The sequence below is a fragment of the Nannobrachium achirus genome, assembly GCF_963921795.1.
Source record: "Nannobrachium achirus genome assembly, chromosome: 2".
Classification (NCBI taxonomy): Eukaryota; Metazoa; Chordata; class Actinopteri; order Myctophiformes; family Myctophidae; genus Nannobrachium; species Nannobrachium achirus.
The window spans coordinates 66107498-66133503 of record NC_137811.1 but is presented as its reverse complement, the minus strand read 5'-3'; the positions used below and the strand labels follow the sequence as shown (position 1 = coordinate 66133503).

At 44.4% G+C, this 26006-nt stretch overlaps 1 protein-coding gene across 1 annotated transcript in view; it reads right to left on the bottom strand.

The window, feature by feature from the left end:
- The window catches only part of ttyh1 (tweety family member 1), a gene marked incomplete at its 5' end in the record, with an annotated part of 41915 nt that overhangs the window by 12757 nt on the left and 3152 nt on the right, over window positions 1-26006 (bottom strand). The window contains 6 exons of the mRNA XM_080744774.1: window positions 116-191; window positions 7589-7661; window positions 8817-8912; window positions 10355-10701; window positions 14522-14633; window positions 21862-22091. Coding sequence (XP_080600900.1) covers window positions 116-191; window positions 7589-7661; window positions 8817-8912; window positions 10355-10701; window positions 14522-14633; window positions 21862-22091 — 934 coding nt within the window. The remainder of the gene's footprint in view (window positions 1-115; window positions 192-7588; window positions 7662-8816; window positions 8913-10354; window positions 10702-14521; window positions 14634-21861; window positions 22092-26006) is intronic.

The following is a 26006-nucleotide window of genomic DNA, read 5'->3' as shown; positions in this document are numbered from 1 at the left end:
AATGAAGTGTAGAGGCAGAGGCTAGCAAATGGAGCCATGACTTCACGGCTGGACTAAAAAGATGAGACACTTCACTCTCATCACTTTGTGTCATGAGTGTGCTACAGTACTTTACCTGCGCTGGTCCCAGAGTTGAAGTTGGTGGAATTGAGAACGAACGTGTTAGGATCCGAGCAGAAGTCACTCAGAGCCTGGTGATGAAGAGAGTGTGTGAGGGAATGAGAGAGAGGGAGGGAGGGAGGGATGGAGAGAGAGGGCAGAAGAATATGGTTAGACCAGGTGGTACGGAGAGAGACGCATCAAAATCACATTTAATTTTACATTTGGGACTGCTCTCTTTTTCAATTTTGGCTCTCGAGCTGAAAATGCTTAGGAACCTACTGTAGAGCAGCAACAGGGGGCCATGAGAGTTACTATGGGGGGTCCTCCAAATCTTTGTGTGATAGTTCAAGTTAACCACTTGAACCCTATAGTGTCCTTATTCTGAGTACTTTAGCCAAAAATAGCAGATCTAGAATAGTAGAATAGAATAGTAGATCGGCTATTTTTGGCAAAGAGGTTTGGCGTAGAGGGGAAAGAGAGCAGACTAAGTACATAGTGAAAGGTCAACTTTAATAAGTATTGACGGTTCAAGTGGTTAAATATCTGAAAACACAAATTGACATGAATCCAAAATACACTGATGATTGTGCTGTCAAACAATGAAACTATATGGAATCTACGAAAAGGTTGTGGGGGTCCCTGCTTCATCTCTCTCTCAACTAAGGGGTCCTTGGCCTGATAACGTTGAAGACCCCTTACTGTAGAGTGTTACAAAAATGACGAACAGAAAGTTAACACACATGAAAGGTCAGCTTTGTCGATTGTTTCTCATCTGAATCCTTTCGTTTCCACTTGTGAGGACACGCGAAATCTGACACAACGGTTCACAGTCGTCTCTCTCTCTGCACTGGAAAATCACCGCCGGCCTACCTACCTACGTAAAACAATATTCCCACTGAACGAATTAGAAATCAATTTAAATGCACTCATTGGGGTCAGGAGAGTGGAAAAAGGAAAGCGATCGCATGCGAGGAGTGAGCGGTGGCACACTGACCAGCTGACACACTTTGTACTGTACTACATCATCTGACTGCCGGCGGTGGCTGAGCTGCTATCGATCAATCTGCTGACTGACGCATGGAGCTCTTCCAGCCCAGATTAGACTCTGCCACTCTGAGCGCCAAAACATCACCGCTGTCCAGGTGGCGTCACAAGGGGGAGAAAAACGGGACTGAGTTACTAGGGCCAAAGGTACTTTAGCTATTGAAAAATAGCAGATATACAAGCTGCGAGCTTGTAGATTTTCTATTTTTGAAAAGTCGTGAACATGTGTTAAAATTTTGCTTCTGGGGTGTCCCTGGAACTAAATATTTTGAGATGGGGGTCCGTGGCCAAATACATATCATTTTGGGGGTCCTTCACATGGAAAAGTTTGAGCACCACTGACATAGAGACATAGGTTTTTCAAAAAATAATCAAAATGTTCTCGATTTTTCAAAAATAGCAGATCTACAAGCTCGCAGCGCGGCACCTGGCACTGTCTCTCAGAGAAGAGCGGCCCACCACTCCTGAACCTTCTCCATGTGTGCAGACAGTGTTGTTGTTTACCATGTATGTATGGTATATAGGGCGGCCATAGCTTAGTGGGCAGAGAGGCAGCCTGGTGGTAATCACCATGTCACCGGTTTGATCCCCAGGCCTCCCCCAGTGTACGTGTCCAAGGCTCCCTGAGCCACCAGCAGCTGGGTTTAAAGCTGAACCTTTAATATCACCCGGCGGGATTAATAAAGGTCTACCTTCATCATTCAAAACGCGTAACCTCTGCTCCCTGAATCGTTCCATTCATTGGATCATTTTAGCACAGCGTTGCTGATGTGCATTTTCGATAAATCTATCTATAAATCGAGTTCAGGATGGTTCCTGAACTGTTTTGTGCCATGGAAATGGGGCCCTAAATCAGGGGTCTTCAACAGGGGGTCCTCAGAGTTACTACAGGGGGTCCTCCAAATCTTTGTGTGATAGAAACCTTTTCTATTTTTCTTTTTGTATATTAACCACTTGAACCCCAGCGTCCATATTCTGAGAACTTGAGCCAAAAATAGCAGATCTACAAGCTCACAACGGTGAGCTATCGGCTATTTTCGGCAAAGAGGTTTGGTGTAAAGGGGAAAAAGAGCAGACTAAGTACAGTGTGTACTAAGTTCAAGTGGTTAAATATCTGAAAACACAAATTGACATGAATCCAAAATACACTGATTGTGCTGTCAAATAATGGAACTACTGTATATGGAATCTATGAACAGGTTGTCCCTGCTTCATCTCTCTCTCTCTCTCTCAACTAAGGGGGTCCTTGGCCTGAAAACCTTGAAGACCCCTGCCCTAAATAATATACAGCACACAAATCTCAGTCAGCATGAGGTGGCCCCCCACCAGAAGAGGGAGTGAGAGCCACACAGACAGAGCAGTCAGCCAGGGAACAGAGGACCAGAAGAGGAGGAGGGGAGAGGACAGAGACAGGGGTGTCGCACCAAACTCTGGGCCCTGGGTACAGGGATTCACTGCGTTATTTTGTGCTTTAACTATTGAAAAATAGCAGATATACAAGCTCACAGCGCGGCACAGAGTGCCGCGCTGCGAGCTTGTAGATCTGCTATTTCTGGGAAAAAAAATTGAAAATCTGTTGAAAATGTTTCTATGTCAGTGGTGCTCAAACTTTTTCATGTCAAGGACCCCCAAAATGATATGTATTTGGCCACGGACCCCCATCTCATAATATTTAGTTCCTGGAACCCCCCCCCCCCCCCCCCAGAAGCAACATTTGAGTTTCAAATATTCGCTTCAAAAATACATATATTCAAAGATTTGCGCACATTTTCACGACTTTTAAAAAATAGCAGATCTGCAAGCACGCAGCGCGGCACTCGGTGCCAGATATTTCTCATGTGAATATCTGCTATTTTTCAATAGCTAAAATATAAAATAATGAAGCCCCCTCCACCTTGGGCCCTATAGTAACTCAGTCCCACTTTTCCCCCCCTTGTGACGCCCCAGAGGACAGAAAGCCCAGCCAGGACAGCAGAAAGCGGGGCAGAGTGAGGGCCTACAGCTGGCCCATTGTTCCACTGTCAGTAAGCACGGACAGAGCCGCTCTGTTTTGGGGTGCACACACACACATAAAGGCCTTGGGACATCTCCCAGAGGCTCCACATGACACAGGAGGACACTTTAAACCAAGCCAACACCCACTAGTCAGAAGCAAAACACCCCTAATATGGAGACACTTGTCACTTTTGGCAAATAGGTTAAAGTTTCTGCCCTGTGTGTTTTGTTGCACCTTATGTCTAATCACACACATACCTGCTGCTGCAGCAGCATGCGAACGAATGTGTTAGCAACTTACAGTATGCTTAACCTCATGTCATGTACATACAGTATCCTATCTGCTGGTGCTATGTACATTATGTATACAGGGGTGTCTCATCAAATTCTGGGCCCTGGCCCCTGGGTACAAGGATTCACTGCAGGCCGGGCCCCCCATGAATGTTCTTCATAGGGAGAGGGGGTTTTAACCCATTTAGACTGGGAATGCATTATGTTGTGCTTTAACCATTGAAAAATAGCAGATATACAAGCTCACAGCGCGGCAAGCTCGTAGATCTGCTATTTTTGAAAAATCTATAAAATCTTTTTCATGTGAAGGACCCCCAAAATGATATGTATTTGGCCACGGACCCCCATCTCAAAATATTTCGTTCCAGGGACCCCCCAGAAGCAAAATTTGAGTTACAAATGTTCGCTTAAAAAATACATATATTTAAAAAAAAATAATAATACATATATTCCAAGATTTGCACACATTTTCACGACTTTTCAAAAATAGCAGATCTACAACCTTGGGCCCTAGTAACTCAGTCCCAGTTTTCCCCCCCTTGTGACGCCCCTGTATGTATATGCAGGTGTAGGCCTATATATCACTGTCTTGACCAGAAATGCAGCATAATATGCTGCATTCGAATTTTCTGGTCAAGACAGTGATATATGAATTTATGAATACACGAGACAATTTATGATCACACCGCAAACGAGAATGCACGAGGCGTACCGGTAGGACAATTAGCTTACAATAATGTGCGACGGGGCGTCCCAGGCCAGGGTAGGAAAACAACTTAGGATGATAATGTATGACAGGGTGTCCTCGGAGAGGAACTCCACAACAACAAGCCCCCTCCATCCTGCTGCCCCATCTCCAAAAACAGTCACCCTTTGCCTCTGACCAAAACAATACCCGCCTTCAAATACAGTGATCCTTATACCAGAGCTATCTGTTCCTTCACTGCCAGGGAAGGGAACTGTGAACTGTGGCCTGGGGCCATGAGCTCTGATTGAAGAGGCAACATCATGAAAAGTTCCCTATCTTCATTGTGTGCTCTGACAAAAATGTCAGCGTACAGAGAGAGATGGAGGGTGGGGTGGGTGGGGGACATTATTGCCAATGAGAAAAGGCGACACACTGGTGGCGTTATTTTGGTGTTGAAAGCATCTTTCAGCGAGGGCCTCTCGGGCTGAACACGCTACAACAGTGGTCTTCAACAGGGGGTCCGGGACCCCAAGGGGGTCCTCAGAGGTACTACAGGGGGTCTCCGAATCTTCCAATCCTTTTATCCAATCCTGCTGCGAGGCGTTGTGAACTTGTAGATCTGCTATTTTCAGCAAAGAGGTTTGGTGTAGAGGGGAAAAAGAACAGACTAAGTACAGAGTAAAATATCAAGTTTATTAGCTCAAGCGGTTAAATATCTGAAAACACAAATTGACATGAATCCAAAATACACGACGATTGTGCTGTCAAACGATGAAACTATATGGAATCTATGACAAGGTTGTGGGGGTCCCTGCTTCATCTCTCTCTCTACTAAGGGGTCCTTGGCCTGAAAATGTTGAAGACCCCTGCGCTACAACATCCGTGCTACTAGTCGCGTTGCAGAGATTTAGCTTTTTACTACCTTTCACTCTGTCACACACCACTTAGCTATGCCCCCTTCCATCCCCGTCCCCATCCCCATACAGCCTTATTCTTTCTAAACCTCTCTCTGTCTCTGTGACGGTCCCCCCAGGGCCCTGCAGGCTTCCACCACCTCAACATTAAAGCCTCTCCCTGGATGAGTTGTTCATTTACCCTCACTCACTTGCTTTTGCTGCCTTCTCTCTCTCTCCCTCTCTCTCTCTCTCTCTCCCTCTCCCTCTCTCTCTCTCTCTCTCTGCCACTCTCTATCCCCGTCAGCTCCCTGTTCTTTCTTTTCATTCACTCCCCCTCTCTCTTGCACGCCCTTCTTTCTCCCATTCAATTCTTTCATTTTCTTCCCCCTCCTTCGGTTGACTTGCTTGTCTTTTTCTTTCACCCCGTTCGCTCAAATTCCGTTTCTCTCTCTCCCTGCAAATTTCTCTCTCTCTCTCTCTCCTTTATATCAACAGTCTCTCTCCAGTTTCGCCCCTTCCCTTTTTATATTTATTTCTATTCCATTTAATCCTGTCTCTCATTTTCAACATCTCCCTCTTCCTCCTCCCGTTCCCATGCACTTGTGTTCTTCTCTCTGTTTCAGCCTCATCTCTCTCTCTCTCTCTCTCTCTCTGTCTCTCTCTCGCTGATGTTGAAGCGAGTTCCCATTTAAAGCACTCGAGTCGTCGTGTTCCATCTTCCATCTTTGCTTCCCGGAGCTGAACACCCACACACATACACACGCAACGCACTTAGATAGATACACAAACACACAGTGCTCTGATGATGCACCAGTGCACTTTTCCACTCGCAAACACACACAGAACAGAACCACACACAAACACACACACACATTGCATCTTTAATCTCTGCCCCATTTTCCTGCCTGTTTGGTGATTTGCCACGACTGCAGAGTTCCCTGGGAGGCTCCAGCTCTTTTCACAGTTTAGCACAATGAGCACATTAACGCACACGCGCGCACACACACACACACACACACGCACACGCACACGCACACACACACACACACACACACACACACACACACACACACACACACACGCACACACACACACACACACACACACGCACACACACACAGAGTGCAGTGTGTTCTGGATTCCCAGCATCCTCTTGGCCTGCCATGGAGGGTCAGACCCCTGAAGGTCTCTTCTCTTCCTGCAACCGCAGTCAGCCAAAATCCCCCCTGTTTGGTCCCCCCATTCACTTTCCTTTTGTTGGAACCCCCCCCCCCCCTCTCTCATCCCCACATCTCTGTTACCCCGCACCCCATCCCCTCATTTCTCCTCCCCCCCCCCATTAGAGCATTAGTATTGGGGTTAGAGTAGTTTGGAAGTTTAGAGCAGTGGTTCTCAACCTTTTTCAGGCCACGACCCCCAAAATAATCATATTTTAACTGGGAACCCCCTCACACCCTGACAAGCTCTAAGAGTTGAGGCATTACATTTTGTATAACACGGTTCTATTGTGAAAATAGCCAATCTACTATCGGCTATTTTCACATCGGCTATATATATATGTAGTTGTGAGCAATCTGAGCATGTTGTATTGGTGTGTTGTGTTGTACAGTAGTTCTGTGTGTGGCATGACAAGTACTGTAAATAAGATAATACATCAATTTAAAAGCATTTGACTGTAAGGGAGGAGAAGAACCTTGACAGGAAGTGTCTATTTGTCTACCACGGACAGCGGAAACCAAGACTGCAGACTGCCCATTAACCACACACACGCTGTATAAGTGCGTGTGCGTGTGTGTGTGTGTGTGTGTGTGTGTGTCCGACAGAGACTGACACCTGAGAGAGTATGGTGATGAAAGGCAGAACATCTGTGCAGCTGCACAGTCAAATCTGGTCTGGTCCCATCAGCCCTGAATGTTTATAGATGCGTCTGGGAAATGGGAAGTCCAACCCTAGGCTAGCCCAGTCTACGTGTTTAAGAGGCCCCTTTAGCAAGGCCCTTAACCCCTTAACGGCTGCCCCCCTATCTACCGCAGCGATTCCCAACCTGTGGGCCGTGAGGATGTTGCAAGTGGGACCACAAGATCACAAGCCCAACGACTGCCTTGTTGAGTGGGCAGCTTTTGAGATTCTGCAAGTGGGCCTTGGTCCAGGTAAAAAAAAAAAAGGTCGGATCCCACTGATGTAGATGTGGATTAATGCATAAACCCATGAAGACCGGGAACGCATCTGTGTCACATAACCACTTTAACCATTATTTTGAATTATTTGGCTATTCAAAAATAGCAGATATACAAGCTCATAGCGCGGCAATCTATGCTTGTAGATCTGCTATTTAAAAAAAAAAAAAAAAAAACTTTGCTTCTGGGGGACCCTGGAACAAAATGAGATGGGGGTCCACAGTCAAATACATATAATTCTTAGGGGTTCTTGACATTGAGCACCACAGATAAAGAAACATACGTTTTTCAAAGAAAAACAAAAAATAAATAAATAAAAAATACATTGTTAGGATTTAGAAGACATTTTTTGGGTATTTTCAGAAGTAATTTCCCTTTCCCCCTGTATTACTCACCACCACGGTGGCTGTCTCCAGACCCAGGGAGCCCCAGCTCAGGAACAGAGCCAGCCAAGCCAACACTGTCATCCTGGGGAAAGCAGCACACATTTTAATTCTTTATTTGAATCCACAAATTACAATTAATTTACAAGGAAACACATTTAACGGGGTTGATAGTTCATGTACACTAAGGATACACATAGCACCATCTCCTCCACACAGACAAACTGCCCATAATTGCTGAGACAGGGCAACATTTAGCGAGTTGTTTGGCCTTTCACTTTGTCATGCCAGCGATTGTTAGGCCACGTACGCACGCACGCACGCACGCACGCACGCACGCACGCACGCACGCACACACGCACACACGCACACACACACACACACACACACACATACATACGCACACGTCAGTCAAGAGGCCGCTTTGATGCGCCGTCCAATACCGTGTCTGGTCTGTCCTTTTTATTGTTATTCTAAATGTCTGATTTATGTTGCGCTGAAAAGGAAGTGGATAATGCACCTTGCAGTGTGTGTGTGTGTGTGTGTGTGTGTGTGTGTGTGTGTGTGTGTGTGTGTGTGTGTGTGTGTGTGTGTGTGTCACAGGGAATTCGCACATGTAGGTCGTGAATCTTGGTCCTTTTTCGGGCGTGCGGCCAATTTCCTTCAGCACTTTCTATTTTTATTGAGGCATTTTATATGGGCGTATAGTGGAGAGTGGAAACCAACGGTGTAGGAGAGCAGATAACGCACCGCTGGGGTTCCCCCGCGTCACCAAACTACTGTACGCGCTTACAACATCTCCCTGTACAATGCGTACAATTTCATTGTGCTTTTGTCGTTGACAATTACATTTGTGTTTGGCTTGTAGTAGGCTTTAAAGTTGCACATGGCAGATATGGCACATAACCTTAATATACAAAGAAATTACCGAAATATTTGACAACTTTATACTTGGATAGTGGGAATAGCCGATCTACAAGCTCACAATGCGTCGCATCACAATTCTTTTTACATGTTTGAAAATATATGAACATTTTTCAACATGGAAACGATTATGGCGATTATGACAAAATAATTTAATTGTGATTAGACGATGATGTAATAATTGTGACAGGCCTGTGTGTGTGTGTGTGTGTGTGTGTGTGTGTGCGTGCGTGCGTGCGTGCGTGCGTGCGTGCGTGCGTGCGTGCGTGCGTGCGTGCGTGTGTGTGTGCGCGTGCGTGCGTGTGTGTGCACTCACAGTATGAGCAACCAGCGTGCTTGCTTGGCCAGTCCCAGCAGGATGAACAGCATTATGATCAGGTCCAGCAGCAGCAGCAGTACATAGGACAGCCACCTGCAATTTACAATGTAGGCATTTAGCTGACGCTTTTAATCCAAAGCCATCCTGCAATAAGCAGGTAATACATCAATATAATAAGCAAGATAGTACATCAACAACAATACAACAAATGCATAGGAATATTAAAAAAAAACAATAACATAGGTGAACACGCACCTGATCAGTAAAAAAAAAAGATTCCTAAAACCTAAAAATGGTATCTCGTATCTCCAAATTTGCACGCTCTTTCCCAAATCATACAAGGCCGTCGCACAAAAGTAGTGAAAACAGCAGATCTACAAGTACACAACGCCTCGCGTTGTGTGCTTGTAGATCGGCTGTTTTCACTAGTTTAAATCATTTTTAAAATGATAAATGCAAAATGAACGGTTTTGGACATACAAGATTTTCACCCGACAACGACGATATCTGAACTGTCACTGGAGTAGCGGGAACGCCACCGTCGTCCCCTGCAATGCTGTGGCCCTCAGCTTGGTACCCTAGACATAATTCGGCCCGTGGGGAAAACTAATTGGGGAATTTTATCTGCACTGTAGCACTTTGAGGTTTGCTGTCAAATGTAAAGTGTGTTACAAATAAAATGTATTATTATTATTATTATTATTAACCCTGCTGTATACAACAATACAACTGCTTGTTAGAATAATTATTACACAATCAATGAAAGCATGTTGCGATTGCCGCAGATAGCTTCTCACTCAGCAGCATGGGCTGTGGCTACTATAGGCCTGCTCTGGTGTCGAAAAGGATGCAACCTACATTTGTCGTTTCCTTGCAACCAAATGTCTGACATGATAAATCAAACGTCCCTGCATGCCTTTTGTGATTATACCTAAGCAATTCCACGAACGAAACCCAGGCTTTCGTAGCCAAACGCTACTCTTGCAGACGAGTGAAGTAACCAAAGATGCGTCTATGCTAGGTCTTTACTCTGTATTATTGTGGTTTGGATTTCGATGAAACCTGCCGTGCATCTCAAATACAGGCGCGTGTGGTTGAAACCACACAGAGGTACTGTAAGTCGAAGGCTGAAGAATATGCGACCATTGTTTTCATTTCCTTTAAGAGTCTGTCATTCGCTTGTATATGCCTTGTGTTGTGCATATCTCTGCTTTCGTGCAGAGACCAGCATATATTAACCTTTCACAAAATGTTTTTTAAGAACAACACTACTGCCTCATAAAAGTTGGATATACAGGCTGCGAGCTTGTAGATTTGCTATTTTTGAAAAGTCATTTGAAAATGTGAGCAAATCTTTGAATATACCGGTATGTATTTTTAAATACGTTTTTAAATGTAACTCTCATTTTTTTTTCTGGGGGTCCCTGGAACTAAATATTTTAAGATGCGGGTCCGTGGCCAAATACATATCCTTTTGGGGATCCTTGACATGAAAAAGTACCTGTACAGTATGTCCAGCTCACAGCCTCTCTCACCTGTAGTCTTCGTTGACCATCAGCGTGTTGGCTGCCCAGCCAGGAGAGAAGGGGCTGGGCATGAGGCCGCCGGTGGGCACCACCGCCGTGGGCGCCATGGAGGGGGGCACCGGGGTGAGGGCGTTGATGGGAGACACGCTGCTGTCGTTCCCAAAGCCTCCGTCGGCTCCCTGGCCCGCGCTGGCCCGGGCCAGCGAGATGGAGGACAGCAGGTTGATGATGTTGTCGGACAGCCTGCGGCAGTTCCTGGTGGACACCAGGAAGGGCTTACTGCCCATGAACAGCTCCTCCATGGAGGTCAGAGGGCCCGAGATGGACAGCTGCAGCCCAGAGACGGTGTCTGAAATCTGGGGGCAGAGAGAGAGACATGCAGCGAGAGGAGAGGGGAGTCTTTTAGTTCCCCTAGGGGCGGCAGTGGCTCAGGGGAAGATAAACCATCTTTGAACACGGAGGGTTCCCAAAGGGTTCCCAGTTCGATCCCGGGCTCCCCCAGAGTTAGTGTCGTAGAGTCCTTGAGCAAGACTCTGAACCCCTAGTTGCTCCTGGTGAGCAGGTTGGTGCCTTGCATGGTTTCCTCTGCCATCGGTGTATGAATGTGTGTGTGAATGGGTGAATGTAATGCACAATTAAATCTATGTAAAGAGCCTTGGATAAAGGTGCTATATGAATGCACCATTTACCATTTTAGTTCCAGTTAGGGATGGACGATATGGAAAAATACAATATCTCGATATTTTTTCCAAGCTGTATCACAATCTTATCACGATTTCTTTTTCATGTTGTTTTTTTATGGTTATTTTTCAAGTTACTTAACAGTAAAACCACAAAAGCTAAAATAAAAAGGATTAACAGACCATTTAGACCAGTGGGCCACAAAATGGGGTCCAGGGACTCTCTGGGTTCCTTTTGGGAGGTCTAAATTGACCCTTACAAGTATGTAACTCTGACAGTATACAAATGAAACCAAATGGACCCTTACGGGTCCATTTGGTTTCATTTGTTCATTGTTTCATTTTGGTTTCACACTGTCAGAGTTAAGGGGAGATCTTGACATTTTAAAGTTTGAGAACTACTGATTTAGACCAAAATGCAGGTTTAAATTAATTCTGCATTGAATCTCTGTATTAACAATTCAACAGGATTTTTTACAAGGCATATACGATATCTCTGAAAAGGAATATCGTGGAGACATTGTATCGTCTCAGCGATATTTATCACATTATCGCCCACCCCTCCAGTGTTGGAAATCTATTCAAGTACTGCACTTAAAGGAGTAGTTCACCAAAATTACTTATAGATGAAAAGGACCAAAATTATTTTCTACCAATTGCACACCCCATGAAGTCTTGTATTCATGGATTAGTTTTTGTTTTGTTGCATCCCTGAGCCAATCATTTGACGACCGGGTGTATTTCCGTTAGGAGACACAAAGAGTCTACTGCTAAATATCTGCTAACTATTTGTTGTGTTCTATTATTATTATTAGTATTATTTGTTTCTCCCAGCTGTAGCTGTGTCACCTTTTCTATCTGTCTCACCTTTTCTGTATCTGTCCCTGTGTAGGCCTGTCACAATTATGACATAATCGCCCAATCGCAATTATTAGGGATAATCAGTTTATATGGTAATTATTAGTGATAATCGCAATTCCTTTTAGCATAATCGTCACAAATGATTTCCATGTTAGAAATGTTCATATATTTTAAAAAAAAATATGAAATGTTAAATAGTGGAAATAGCACATCTACAAGCACAAAATGCATCGCGCTTAGAGCTTCTAGATCGCCATGTCCACAATTAATGTGTTTATTTTTTTTAAAGATATATTTTTGGTTTGTTCTGCCTTTATTGATAGTGAACAGGTGAATAGTCTGACAGGAAATGGGAGGTGACACACAGCAAAGGCCGTCGGGAGTCGAATCCAGTGGAGCGCATTAGCAGCCTACCGTAGGTGCCTGGAGCACTAGACTAGTCGCCCGCCCAGGCCTAATGTTTATTTTTAAGTATAAAGCAGTGATGTCATTACGTGCGCATCCCGCATCAAAAACTCATTCAAGTCACCCAGGGACTCATTCATGTCATGGTCCTGGGGTCCCGGGGATGCGCCTCCATTGGAGTCCATGTTAAAATAATTTACCGCATCGCGGTAAAAAAAAAAAAAAAAAGAAATTCCACAGACACCACCATTGTTCATGGGTGAAAGCATCCTACTTTACCCTATGTTAACACAAATAAAATCCACGTAGAAAGTCTTAAACAGGCGATAGAAACGTCAATGTTTTGATTCCACCGACGTCCGACGCCATTTTGCGCGCGTAAACTTTATATTGAGGACTCATAAAACTTTTCTGGGACCCATTTGAATGACCACCTGTGGGTCCCGGGACCCATTACATTGAAAACCTAGTAACATCACTGATAAAGAAATATGTGCTATTTGTCATATCTGCCCAGCGCACCTTTTGTTTCCAAGCCTAAAAAGCCAAAACAGAAATGTAATTTCTATTCGTAAACGTTCGACAACAGAAACGCAATTAAATCCTTAATCGCAATTATTTGAGTGACACATTCATTGTCAAGTTAAACGTCATAATAAATGGTGACAGACAGCCCTATACGTATAGTCCTGTGTTTCATAACTGACGTGAAGCCAAGACAACTGAATGAACCCCAAGGGATCAATGAAGGTCTATCTGTCTTTATTATCTGTGTATTGATGAATACATGAATAAATACATAAATACATGAGTGTCTGTGCAGGACATCTGTCAGCGGGACACAGATCAGTGTCTGACCACAGCTATTCACAGTGGATCAATACACCATGCAACACTTCATCCTCATTGTTGGACAGAAACCTCGTATCTCATTAGGGCTGTCACAATTATTACATAATCGTCTAATCGGGATTATTTGACATTATCGCAATTATTTTGTCATAATCGTCATAATCGTGAATGTTGAAAAATGTCAGAAATAGTGGAAATAGCAGATCTACAAGCTCACAACGCGTCGCATCGCGATGCGTTGTGAGCTTGTAGATCAGCTATTTCCACTATCAATGTTATTTTTTAAGTAGTAAGTTGTCAAAAATGTCAATATGTTAATTGTAGGAAAGGATAGTAATAGGATAGTAATGTATTTGTATGTGTCATATCTACCATATGCAACTTCAAAGCCTAAAAGCCAAACAGAAATGTAATTATCAACGACAAATACACAATTAAATCGTTAATCGACAATTATTTGAGTGACAATTAATCGTCATGTAAAATGTCATATCGTGACAGCCCTATATCTCATCATACAAGAGTAGGGGGGTCTACTCTTATCTACAAGCACAAGCACACAACGCCTCGCAATGTGAGGCGGTATAATCTTTTACTATATAATCTTTTAATAACTAGCGACCTCGCCCTACGCGCCAATTCTTGGCTATCTGGCCAGTGATGTATATCGGACCAGTTACCCAATCTCAACAGTGCCTGTTGAGATTGGCAGAACATGTCCATATATGGGCATTACCAAATATGGGCATTCCCAGATGCGCCCTTAATATTGATGACATCGGGACAGGGGCATAGAACAGACAAGGACGTAATTAATTTGCAAGTGTGATCTGGGAATGTCCATATATGGGCATATCAGAACAACATATCCCAGATATGCCCTTAATATTGATGACACTGGGACAGGGATCTCCATATATGGGCATAAAACGGACAAGGATGTAATTAATTTGCAAGTGTGATCTGGGAATACCCATATACGGTTTTGGACATACAAGGTTTCCACACGACAGCGTCATTATACAACACACTTCTGTGTGTGCATGTGTGTGTGTGTGTGTGTGTGTGTGCGCGTGCGTGCGTGCGCGTGTGTGTGTGTGTGTGTGTGTGTGTGTGTATGTGTGTGTCTCTCTCTCTCTCTCTCTCTCTTAATGACACACATGTACAGTACAAGAGCAAGCACACGAAAGTGCACACGCATGCACACACACAGAGGTACAGGTATATGTACACTGAACACAATGCTTGCATGGACACACACACACGTCACACACGTCTCACACACACACACACACACACACACACACACACACACACACACACACACACACAGAGTGCGTGCGTGTGACATGTGGTATCCAGAGAGAACAGGGCTCACCAGCAGATCGATGGAAGCCAGCGTATAATTGGCAGTGAGGAGAGACGAGGTCAGCTGATACATCCCATCATTAGCCTCGCTGTTGCCATAGAAACCAACACCTATGGCAACACTGCAAAAGACATGGGGGAAAAGAGAGAGAGAGAGACAGAGAGAGAGAGAGAATGCAAGATGAGATGGGAGAAGCATAAAGGTAATGTTTTATTCAGTGTGTATATGTACATATAAAATGGATTTTATATACATAGATAGAGCAGGGCTTCTCAAAAAAAAAAGTCTTCTAGATCTCAATAGTTCTCTTAGAACAGACAAGGACAAAATCTATGTTTCTCTGCTAGTGGTTCTCAAACTTTTTTTATGCCAAGGACCCCCTAGAATTATATGTATTTGACCACGGACCCCCATCTGAAAATATTTAGTTCCAGGGACCAAGAGAAAGAGGGATTTGCGTTACAAATGTCTGCTTTAAAAACATATATACGTTGAAAGATTTGCACACATTTTCAAGATTTTTCGAACATAGCAGATCTACAAGCTCGCATCACGGCACTCGGTGCCGACTTGAGTTACAACTGTACCCAACACATTTTTATTTAAATGTCCCCTAAGCTTCCTAAATTTTGTAGGAAATGTATTATTACTTACAAAATATTTTCAAATATTTCCTAAAAAAGATCTGCACACGCACGCACACACACACACACACACACACACACACACACACACACACACACACACACACACACACACACACACACACACACACACACACACACACACACACACACACACACACACACACACACACACACACACAGAGAGAGAGGACAGAGTCCGGTTGCCAGATTCTGTGATTGAAACAAGCGACCAGGTCTATGAAATACTGCATCCCCCGCTGCACCCACCCAGTAGTGCTGTTTTGCGCAGCCTCCACGACCACCACTCAGTTCACACGGGTGTGATTCTTTTCCCCACTGGTTTGGGCGGGAACTGGAAAGACATAACATTTGTCTTTTGGGACTCGAGCTATACAAGTTTGGGAAGCACCGCTTTAGGATGTTGAAAGGGTCCCCAGCAGAAATATATTTGAATACGTTTGAACATCTTATGGGGGTCCTTCCCTGGCAAGAGAATCCTTTCAGATGGGGGTCTGCGACCAAATAAATGCATTCAATGGGTCCTCCTCGACATGAAAATGTTTTAGAACCACTGACTGAGATAGAGAGCTGGTGAGGATGAGAGAGGATGTGCAGCGGGCGAGCGAACCAACCAACGGGAGCAAAGGAAAGAGCGGGGGGGTGGGAGGGTGCTTCGGCGAGACTGAGCCTGAGGCGTGCCAACCTCTGTGGGCTTCGAGCGGGCGAAGGTAGAACGTCAGAGGAAACGTTGCGTACATACCATCATATTTACACATCTTTCCGTTTATTCACAATATTCAGATTAAGGCCCCGGCACAGATGTTCGCCAAATCCCCTCATGCAGTCCCCCTTGAATGGGAATGGTACGACCCAATCTCCCACAAAGTATGTGACCCAGATTAGACCGCAGAGGGGGAAAAAGCGAGGTGTGTGTGTGTGTGTGTGTGTGTGTGTGTGTGTGTGTGTGTGTGTGTGTGTGTGTGTGTGTGTGTGTGTACATCCATGCCTCTACAGTACACGGTCCCTGGCTTTCTGTTGCAGAGCTGCCTAATGTACACAATCCATAATGACTGTGCTGTGGCTGCATTTCAACACACGCACACGCACGCACACGCCCACGCACGCACGCACACACACACAGAGCTGGGGGGGGGGGAGTCACATAAAATGTATTTCAAGAGGTAAACTAGATCATTCTTCTACTCGCTCCATCTCATCCAACAATGAGCAGAGATGCAACACATGAATTATGAGGTGATATTATCAGGCATCCGTCATTGCAGAGTTTATTGTGTTGTAATGCTCAGAACACACTACATACTAAAACCTTCTAGTCTTGTTCTCTCCTCCGTGTCATCAGCGCCCACACTCTAGTTGGCAAAAGGGCCTTCTGCAAAAGGGCCTTCTGTGTGGAGTTTGCATGTTCTCTCCGAGTCTCCTAGGGTAGATACCCTTTTTATTCGTCGTCAACACTAAGTCGCATCGCAACACTTTATGAGCTTGTAGATCAGCTATTTTCAAATGGACAAAATTATGGCTGAAGTGGTTAGTGTATGTTTTGTAATAATAATAATCAAAATCTACAAAGTAACTAGTAACTACCTTAGTCAAATAATTGTACTTACTAGAGTAAAAATGCCTGAGAAATGCCTGTGAAATGTAGTGGAGTAGAAGTAGAAGTACTGAAAATTGGAAATACTCCAGTAAATTACGAATACCTCAAACTTGTACTTAAGTAAATCTACTTAGTTACTTTACACCACTGCCTGTTACTGTAGCATGAGGCAACCACTGGACACCATACTAGTATGTGGCAGTGATTTTATGACATTTTATTATTTTGCTTTTTAACCCTATTTCTCGCCAATGTAGCGCAGGGACTTACCCCCCAATTCAGCCCTTAAAAGAAGAAATGTCAGGCATTAGAATTTGACAACTCCGTTTACACCTATGAATGAAGTACAATGGAATCAGATTCAATACTCTTATCATTACAATATGAAAACGTGTGAATGGATTTGAAAATGACACACATGCATAATGGCAGTGTTGAAGCTACAGTAGCTGTCCTACTCCTGTTAAACTGAACCGCTATTTGACACGTCATTGTGGCTTGCAGTTGTGATAAAGTAAGATGGTATCGCCTGCAAGTCAAAATCACATCTGGTCCTGATTATTGAGAACATCAAAGCTAGCGCTGAGAAATAATGTTCCTGGATATAAACATTGAAAGCCAGCCTTAATGCCAGTCTTAATGCTGGCCAACTTAAATGCCTATAATATGCTTTGAAATATTGGTTTACAAAGCAATATGGCATTAACTGGGTATCCAAACGCCAGACAGTGGGTGCAGCGATATGAAAAACTAATCGTGGGAAGGGGGAGGGGTTGAATGAATGGAATGGAAATATAATAACATAACTGACAGGGCAGAAGTCTTAATGCCACTAGACTGTGGATACACGTTGCAATTTTACATATCGATTTACAGTTCTGGAAGTTGCTGACGTGGCTGCGGCCAGGACATCCACTCAGTCACTCTGCTCACACCGACCGGGGGTCCGAATGGACCCCCTTTTTTCTTATTTAACAACTCCTAGGTATATTAATGACATAGTTCAATGTTGAAAATGGGTGGTATATCCCTTTAAGTATAGTTGTTGAGTAAATGTACTGAGCTTTACACCACAGAGGGAGGGTGTGTAACAAATTGACCATACATTACAGCCGACAACATTATTTTATGATCGCCGTCCCAACGATAAAAATTCATTTGTACACTCCAAGAGTTACAGAGCGTAAAGGATGGACCCTCACACGGTCTGTAACTCATGAGAGTTATGGAGGCCGGGTCAGTGGTCGCAATGCTTATGAAAATGGGGGTCCCTGGCGGGGCCCCAGACCACACATTGAGAAACAGTGGCATTGATTCAGTGGTTCTCAACCTTTTCAGGCCGCGAACCCCCAAATAATCATATTTTAACTGGGGACCAACCACACTGACGAGCACTAAGAGCTTGAGGCATTACATTTTGTATAACACGGTTCGATTGTGAAAATAGCAGATCTACATGCTCACAAGCTTGTGAGCATGTAGATCGGCTATTTTCACAATTTCTGCCTCTAATACTTGACGATTTGGCCAATGTTTAATTTGTCATTTTAGAGGTATTAAAAGTCCTTAAATTGTCACTTTAGAAATGTAAAGATAGGCTAGCCTCTATACACTTGTTTACTGTTGAGTGAGAAAACAACATTGCACATTAAGTTAATCACCCCCGGCCGGACCCCCGCAAAATAATCTGGGGATCCCCCTGGGGGTCCCGACCCACAGGTTGAGAAACAGTGGCCTTGCAAACCACACGCTGTTGAACAGACGTCAAGTGGCGTTTCTTTTACGTAGCTCAGTGACCTGACTGCATGACTGCACGGTCACCCGCTCTGCAGTGACCCCGAAGAGAGAGAATGACGGACTGTAGGTGGGTCATCATAAACACTGCCCCCCCCCCCCACACACACACACACACACTCTCCATCTCCCTGTCCACTCATGTCATGGACCTGTGGTCAGTGACACACTGTGACCACTAGCAGTCATCTGGTCTTGTGACAGTGTCACTCCCCTGCTAGTGGTACTCACACGCTCACACGCACGCACACACACACACACACACACACACACACACACACACACACACACACACACACACACACACACACACACACACACACACACACACACACACACACACACACACACACACACACACACACACACACACACACACACACACACACACACACACACACACACAAGACATCCCACCTCTCCCGGAAGTTCCGGGAGTCTCCCGGGAATTAGCGTCCGTTCCCTGACACCCGTGAGCGATCATAAATCTCCCACAAATGCTGACCTCAGGGAGAAAAACTAAAAACATAATACAGTATGCCAATATATGCAGAATATATGCTGCATATATGCCACATTCAGGTTCATATACAGTATGTGCATATATGCGGATTTATAGGAAATATAGGTGTTCATATATTTTCAGACCTCCCTGAAATGAAGGGTGGGATGTCTGCACGCGTGCACTTGCGCACGTGTAAGGTCCTCATATAAGGTATATCAAATAATCAGATGCAGATATGTTTTGATATTTTCTTTTTCAAATCTTTCATTAATCAAAATCAGGGCAAAAGTTTGAAATAACGGTGATATTGATTTGTACGGTTTAATATCAAAAAGTGCACAGTACACCATATCAGGTGCCAGCCAACGGAACAAACACTAAACAATAAAAGAGTATAGCCGCACACTCGTTGCTGCCGATGCAAACGTTTTGTTTGAACACAGAGAGGACCAACGTTTCGCACAGACACGCTGCCTTCTTCTGTGTTCAAATAAAAGGTTTGCATCGGCAGCTATACTGTACGAGTGTGCGGCTATACTCTTTTATAGTTTGATATTGATTTGTAGTCATGTCTCCCAGCCTAACCTAACCTTCTACAGCTCTCCTCCGCTCCTGTCTCGTATTTCCTGTCCTTCCATGATCATTGTGTGATCGTGAAATTGACTACTGCTCTCTGCGCTTTACAAGCGGTCGTTTGTCATCTTGTGGGATGTTAAGCTTAGGGTGTCACTGCCCACGTGGTGGGATGCTGAGGAAAACAGCATCACATAAATGACTGAAATAGTGAAAGTGTAAATGGATTTGGATCCTGAAAGAATGACTAAAATGCTAAATGTAAAAGACTGTATAATGTTACACGTACAAATCAGTGTCCTCTCTTGAATGAGAAGTGGCTGATACATGTACCAGTTCACTTTGATGTCTAATGTGTCATATAATCCCATATGGGATGGGCCAAATTGTGGCATGACACGTACATACAAATGTCATTCATTCATTGTACCTCTCTAGCCTACCTGCTTTTCCATTTGTCTCTCAGCTTTCCTATTGTCTGTCTCTCCTACACTATATATATAGATTTTTATTTTTCCATGTCCATTGCTGCTAAGAAGCAAGCGAAACATGCTTAGATGATTTTGATTCATATTAGGATACATTTGCGCGACTGTAAAGAGATGAAACGGAAACGGGGAGGAGGTTTCACATGCGCTTTATCGCCTGATCGTTTTCAGAGCTTCCGTTGCTCCAGACTGTATGAAAACTGTGGGAGGCAACAGTCTGGCTCATGAGACGACCTCTACTCTCTCTCGCTCTCTCTCTCAGCTCTCCTCCCGTCTGTCTCTCCTACACCGTCTCCCTTTGGGCTTTCCTAAACTGTCTGTATCCCTCTCAGACTCTCTACTGTCTATATCAGCTACACGGCCTCCTTCTCAGCTTTCCTTCTGTCTGTCTTCCTCTCAAATCTTCTACTGGCTATATCGGCTACACAGTCTCCTTCTCAGCTTTCCTTCTGTCTGTCTTCCTCTTAGCTCTCCTACTGTCAATCTCCTACACAGACTTATTCACTTAGTATTCATTAACCGACTTGTATTATCACTGACTTCATATTATTCACTTAGTATTCATTCACTGACTTAATATTCACTGACTTCATATTTTTCACTTACTATTCATTCACTGACTTAGTATTCACTGACTTAGTATTCACTGACGTATTCATTCACTGACTAAAGAGCTGTCCATACTGTCTCCGACCACCGAATTGTTCGTCGGAAAGATCCGGTTCAACTACAAAATGACGTCACTTGTAACTTCTGAAAAGCATTACCACGAATTAGAGTTCGGAAAGCTGCACGTTCGGTTCGGTGGTTGGAGACAGTATGGACATCCCTTTAGTATTCACTTAGTATTCATTCACTGACTTAATATTGACATTATGGCCCTGGCTGCATATCAGTGGGATGTGACCACCTTTGTCTGAGTTGTCCAAAATGAAGGATATTTCCAGGAGAACAATTACAGTTAAAGTTATATAGCACAGCAGGAGAAAGGGTTAACATTCAGGAGTGTTGGGTGGTACAGTATGCATGCTCTCAGCCCTCCTAGGTCTGTCTCAGTAAAGATGTTAAAGAAATATTCAAAATTATACAACAGGTAGTTCTGATGAAGCAATGAAAAGAATAGTGCACGCACATCCGTGGCCCAGGTGCTAGACAAGCAGAATCATGAAGTACAAGTAGAGTCTGCACACTGGTTACGCAGCTTACGCTCCATAAAGTTTATTGCGTCAACGTTTCGATCAAAAGATCTTCATCAGGACAAAAGTTTATCCCCTTTTGTCCTGATGAAGATCTTTTGATCGAAACGTTGACGCAATAAACTTTATGGAGCGTAACCAGTGTGCAGACTCTACTTGTACTTCAGTTCTGATGAAGCAACCTGTTGAAATAGCTCTCTACCCGTGCAAATAATGAGCACTACTGCACGGTCTCATCAAACAAAGATATCAGCTGTGCTGGTTGTGAAAAGAGCTGAAGCGCTCCCTCTCCCAACACTATGCTAGGCGGCTAGGCTAGCAGTTTTCATGTGAAGTTCAGGGACATAAAAAATACAAATTTATATCAAATATCTTAATTACAATGAAATTAAGTTGATGTGTTTTTTTAAGTACGGTTCTATGGGTAAACCACCGCTCAGTTCACACGGGTGTGATTTTTCTATAGTTAAAGCATTCAATAATCTCAGGCCTAAATGGGTTAACAGGTTGAAACAACAAACGAACGCTCACCAGCACAGAGTGACGGAGGCCACGGCCACCCACGTGACGCAGCAGATGCCCCGCCCCTTCCTGCCGCCGTATCCGTGGCCCGTGCTGGCGTCCTCGTCCTCCTCCTCCTCCTCGGAGCTCTCGCTGCGGTCGCCACGGTGACAGCAGCAGTAGTGGATGAGGAAGGAGAGGACCACCAGGAGAGAGAGGACCAGCGCGATGGCTGAGAGACTGGACAACACCAGCAAGGTCTGGAGAGAGAGAGGGGGTCGGGGTCAAGGTCAAGGTTCAAGGTCAAGGTTGTACTTTATTGTCTTTTGTACAGGTCCATACTGTAAGAGTAAAACTTGTTTTTGTTTGGCTTCCTTCAGACAATGCAGTGGTATATATAATAACAGCAAACAACAGAACAAAACAATCTGAAAGGATAATAATACAAATAATAAAGACAGAAAGATTTGAGAAAAGAAAAAGTGCAAAAGGCAAAAGAGCAAAGAGAAACATAAAAGAGCATCCTCAAATGTACATGTGCATAAAGTTTGGCATATTGTGTGTGTACACCGACAGCATTTTTCCAGTAGTTGCTACTGTACTTAACTTTTTGTAAACATCTTCACAGTATGTTCTAAGTGCAACAGGTCAGTATATTCAACTTCACAGTATACATTTATGTACAGTATAGGTGCAATTCAACTTCACAGTATCTCTTTATGTAAAGTAGGTGCAGCTCAAGCATAATAGTGCAAGGAGTGGAAGGCGATTCCTTTTGCCCTGGATCTTTCTCGTTCTTGACAGGGGGGGGGGGGGGAGACACAGAGGGGTAGAGAAACCGTCGTTAGAACACGGAGGGTTCCCGAATGGTTCCCAGTTCGATCCCAGGCTCCCCAAGAGTTAGTGTCGAAGAGTCCTTGAGCAAGACTCTGAACCCCTAGTTGCTCCCAGTGAGCAGGTTGGTGCCTTGCATGGTTTCCTCCGTCATCAGTGTATGAATGTGTGTGTGAATGGGTGAATGTAATGCACAATCTCTGTAAAGTGCCTTGGATAAAGGCGCTTTATGAATGCACCATTTACCATTTAGGGAGAGAGAGAGAGAGAGAGAGAGAGAGAGAGAGAGAGAGAGAGAGAGAGAGAGAGAGAGAGAGAGAGAGAGAGAATGAGTGTGTCAGAGTGTATATTTAACTCGGACTCTGAGAGTGTACAAGTGTAGTGGAACAAAAGCCCACTACTCACGCGGTAGATAATAAAATAAGGGACCAAGAGACTAAACGCCCCACCAGGCAGTCGTGGGCCTGCAAGCTAATGGTCATTAGATATTTTAGATGTTTTATGCGAGTGGACATTTTGGCCAAAGGCTAGCGCAGGAGGACAGGCCATGGGGATACACGTCAGTAGGATCCATCCTCCACCATGCATAAAAGCCAGTAATTTGATGGCCAGCAGCGGTTCCCTATGCCTATGGAGACAGAAGAAGAATATCCATGAGTAATCGATAGAAAAAACTGTCATTTTGGGGGTGAACTATCCCTTTAAGCTCGAGACCCAAAAGAGAATGTCTCCCCGGGATCCAAATTGGTGAAACTAGTCAATCTACAAGCTCACAACACATTGGGATGACACGTTGTTGGCTTGTAGATCTGCTATTTTCACTACTTCTTAACATTATATAAAAATAAAAAAACGGTAAGATGCCTCAGGGTGACAAGCGACCTCGCCCTAAAGGGTGAGGTCGTGCCAATTCTTGGCCATCCGGCCAGTTACCCATACTATATATATGGAGACCCCTGGTGCCCATACTGTATATGGAGATCCATGTACTGTATATGGTATATCCCTTTTATGCACATGGAGATCCCTGTCTGAACCAGCCACACAGATTATGGGCTGTCTTCCTCCATATATTATGGGCATTCCCATATGAAGTCCTGTTAGATATGGGCTTAATATTGATGACATCAGGGATCTCCATATATGGGCATAAAGGGGATTCTGTTAGAGTGGTTCCCATGACATCACAACATACAATCCCTTTTATGCCCATACATGGAGATCGCTATCTGAACCGGCCACACAGATATGGGCCATGTCTTGGCCATCTGACCAGTGATATATTGATCTTCATATATGGGCATAAAAGGGATTCTGGGGAATACCCATATATGGACCTTTACATACTGTAGGTGATGTCACCTGTGATATCACCTGTGATGTCACAGTGATGTGTCAGGGGAACCACAGTGTCAGGCGTTATAGACAGACAGACAGACAGACAGACAGACAGACAGACAGACAGACAGAGATACAGAAAGATGTGCCGGTTTTCATAGTTAACTGCGGACCTATGGTCGCAATAATATATATATATATATATATATATATATATATACTGTATATATATACCCATCCATACAATAATAACACAGAGAGACAGCATTAAAACATGATTATTGAGATCTTTCTCATACATGCAATCCATCCTATGTACTTAGTACTTACTCACAGTATAAGTATATCATCTCAAAGGGTTTAACCCATGAGTGTACAGTATCTACCGTACTCCCTCTGCATCATCAAGTAGTGAATATTAATGCGCTTTGATCAGTATCCACCATGACGCAAAGTCAACAGATAGTGCTGAAATGCACTTTACCCCACTACACACGCACGTGCCACGCACACACGCACGCACACGCGCACGCGCACACACACACACACACACACACACACACACACACACACACACACACACACACACACACACACACACACACACACACACACACACACACACACACACACACACACACACACACACACACACACACACACACACACACACACACACACAGCTTTATCCCCGCATCCATCTGCCCGGGTTTGTCACAACACTCCACTCCTCCACCTTAAAGCCTGGTTTATATATACTTCTGCGCAACAGTGTCGCGCACCGAAAATAGCAGATCTGCAAGCTCACAACGCGTCGCGGGGGCGACGCGTTGTGACCTGGCAGATCGGCTTTTTTCGGTTACACGACACCGCGCGCAACCAACCAGGGGTTATCCTCCTCTCTCTCTCTCTCACACTACCTCTTTCTCTCTCCACCCCCCCCCCCCCCTCGCTATTCCCCCACATTCTCTCTGCCCCTCTCTCTCTCTCCCTCCCTCTCTCCCTCCCCCCTCTCTCTTTCTTTCCATCCGAGCCACTGAATCTCTATTAATAATCTGTGACCTACTTAAATACATTCACTGCAACTCTCTCTTTTCTCTCTCTCTCGCTGCCGTTGGCTTCCCCCTTCTCTCTCGCTCTCTCTCTCGCTCCCCTTCACATTCCCTCTGCTTCCTCTTTCCCATTCCATCCTCCTTCTCTCTCTCTCTCTCTCTCTCTTCCATTCCACCCAGGGGTGTCGCACCAAATTCTGGGCCCTGGGTACAAGGATTCACTGCGGGCCCCCCCATGAATGTTCTTCATAGGGGGAACTGGGAACGCATTATTACGCATTGTTTTGTGCTTTAAGTATTGAAAAATAGCAAATATACAAGCTCGTGCTTGTAGATCTGCTATTTTTGAAAAATTGAGAACATTAAGTGCAAGTCTTTGAATATTTATATTTATATGTTTCTATGTCAGTGGTGCTCAAACTTTTTCACGTAAAGGACCCCCAAAATGATATGGATTTGGCCACGGACCCCTATCTCAAAATATTTTGTTCGCTTAAATATAAATGTTCGCTTAAAAATACATATATTCAAAGATTTGCACACGTTTTCACAACTTTTCAAAAATAGCAGAACTACAAGCTTGCAGCGCGACACTCGGTGCCACGCTGTGTGCTTGTATATCTGCTATTTTTCAATAGGTAAAGTATAAAATAATTAAGGCCCCTCCACCTTGGGCCCTAGTAACGCAGTCCCACTTTTCCCTCCTTGTGACGCCCTTGGTTCCACCCCCCCTTCCTCTCTCTCTCTCTCTCTCTCTCTCTCATTCTCTCTGCCTAGCCCTGCGTTCACCCACCTCTCTGCATTACTCACACACTTTCTCTCTCTCTCTTTCCCTCTCCATCCCCCTGTCTCTCGCTCTTTCGGCCCCTTTTGTCTTTCTCTGTTGGAGGATAATTTGCTTCCCTCTCCTCTCCTCTCTCTCTCTCTCTCTCTCTCTCTCTCTCCCTCTCG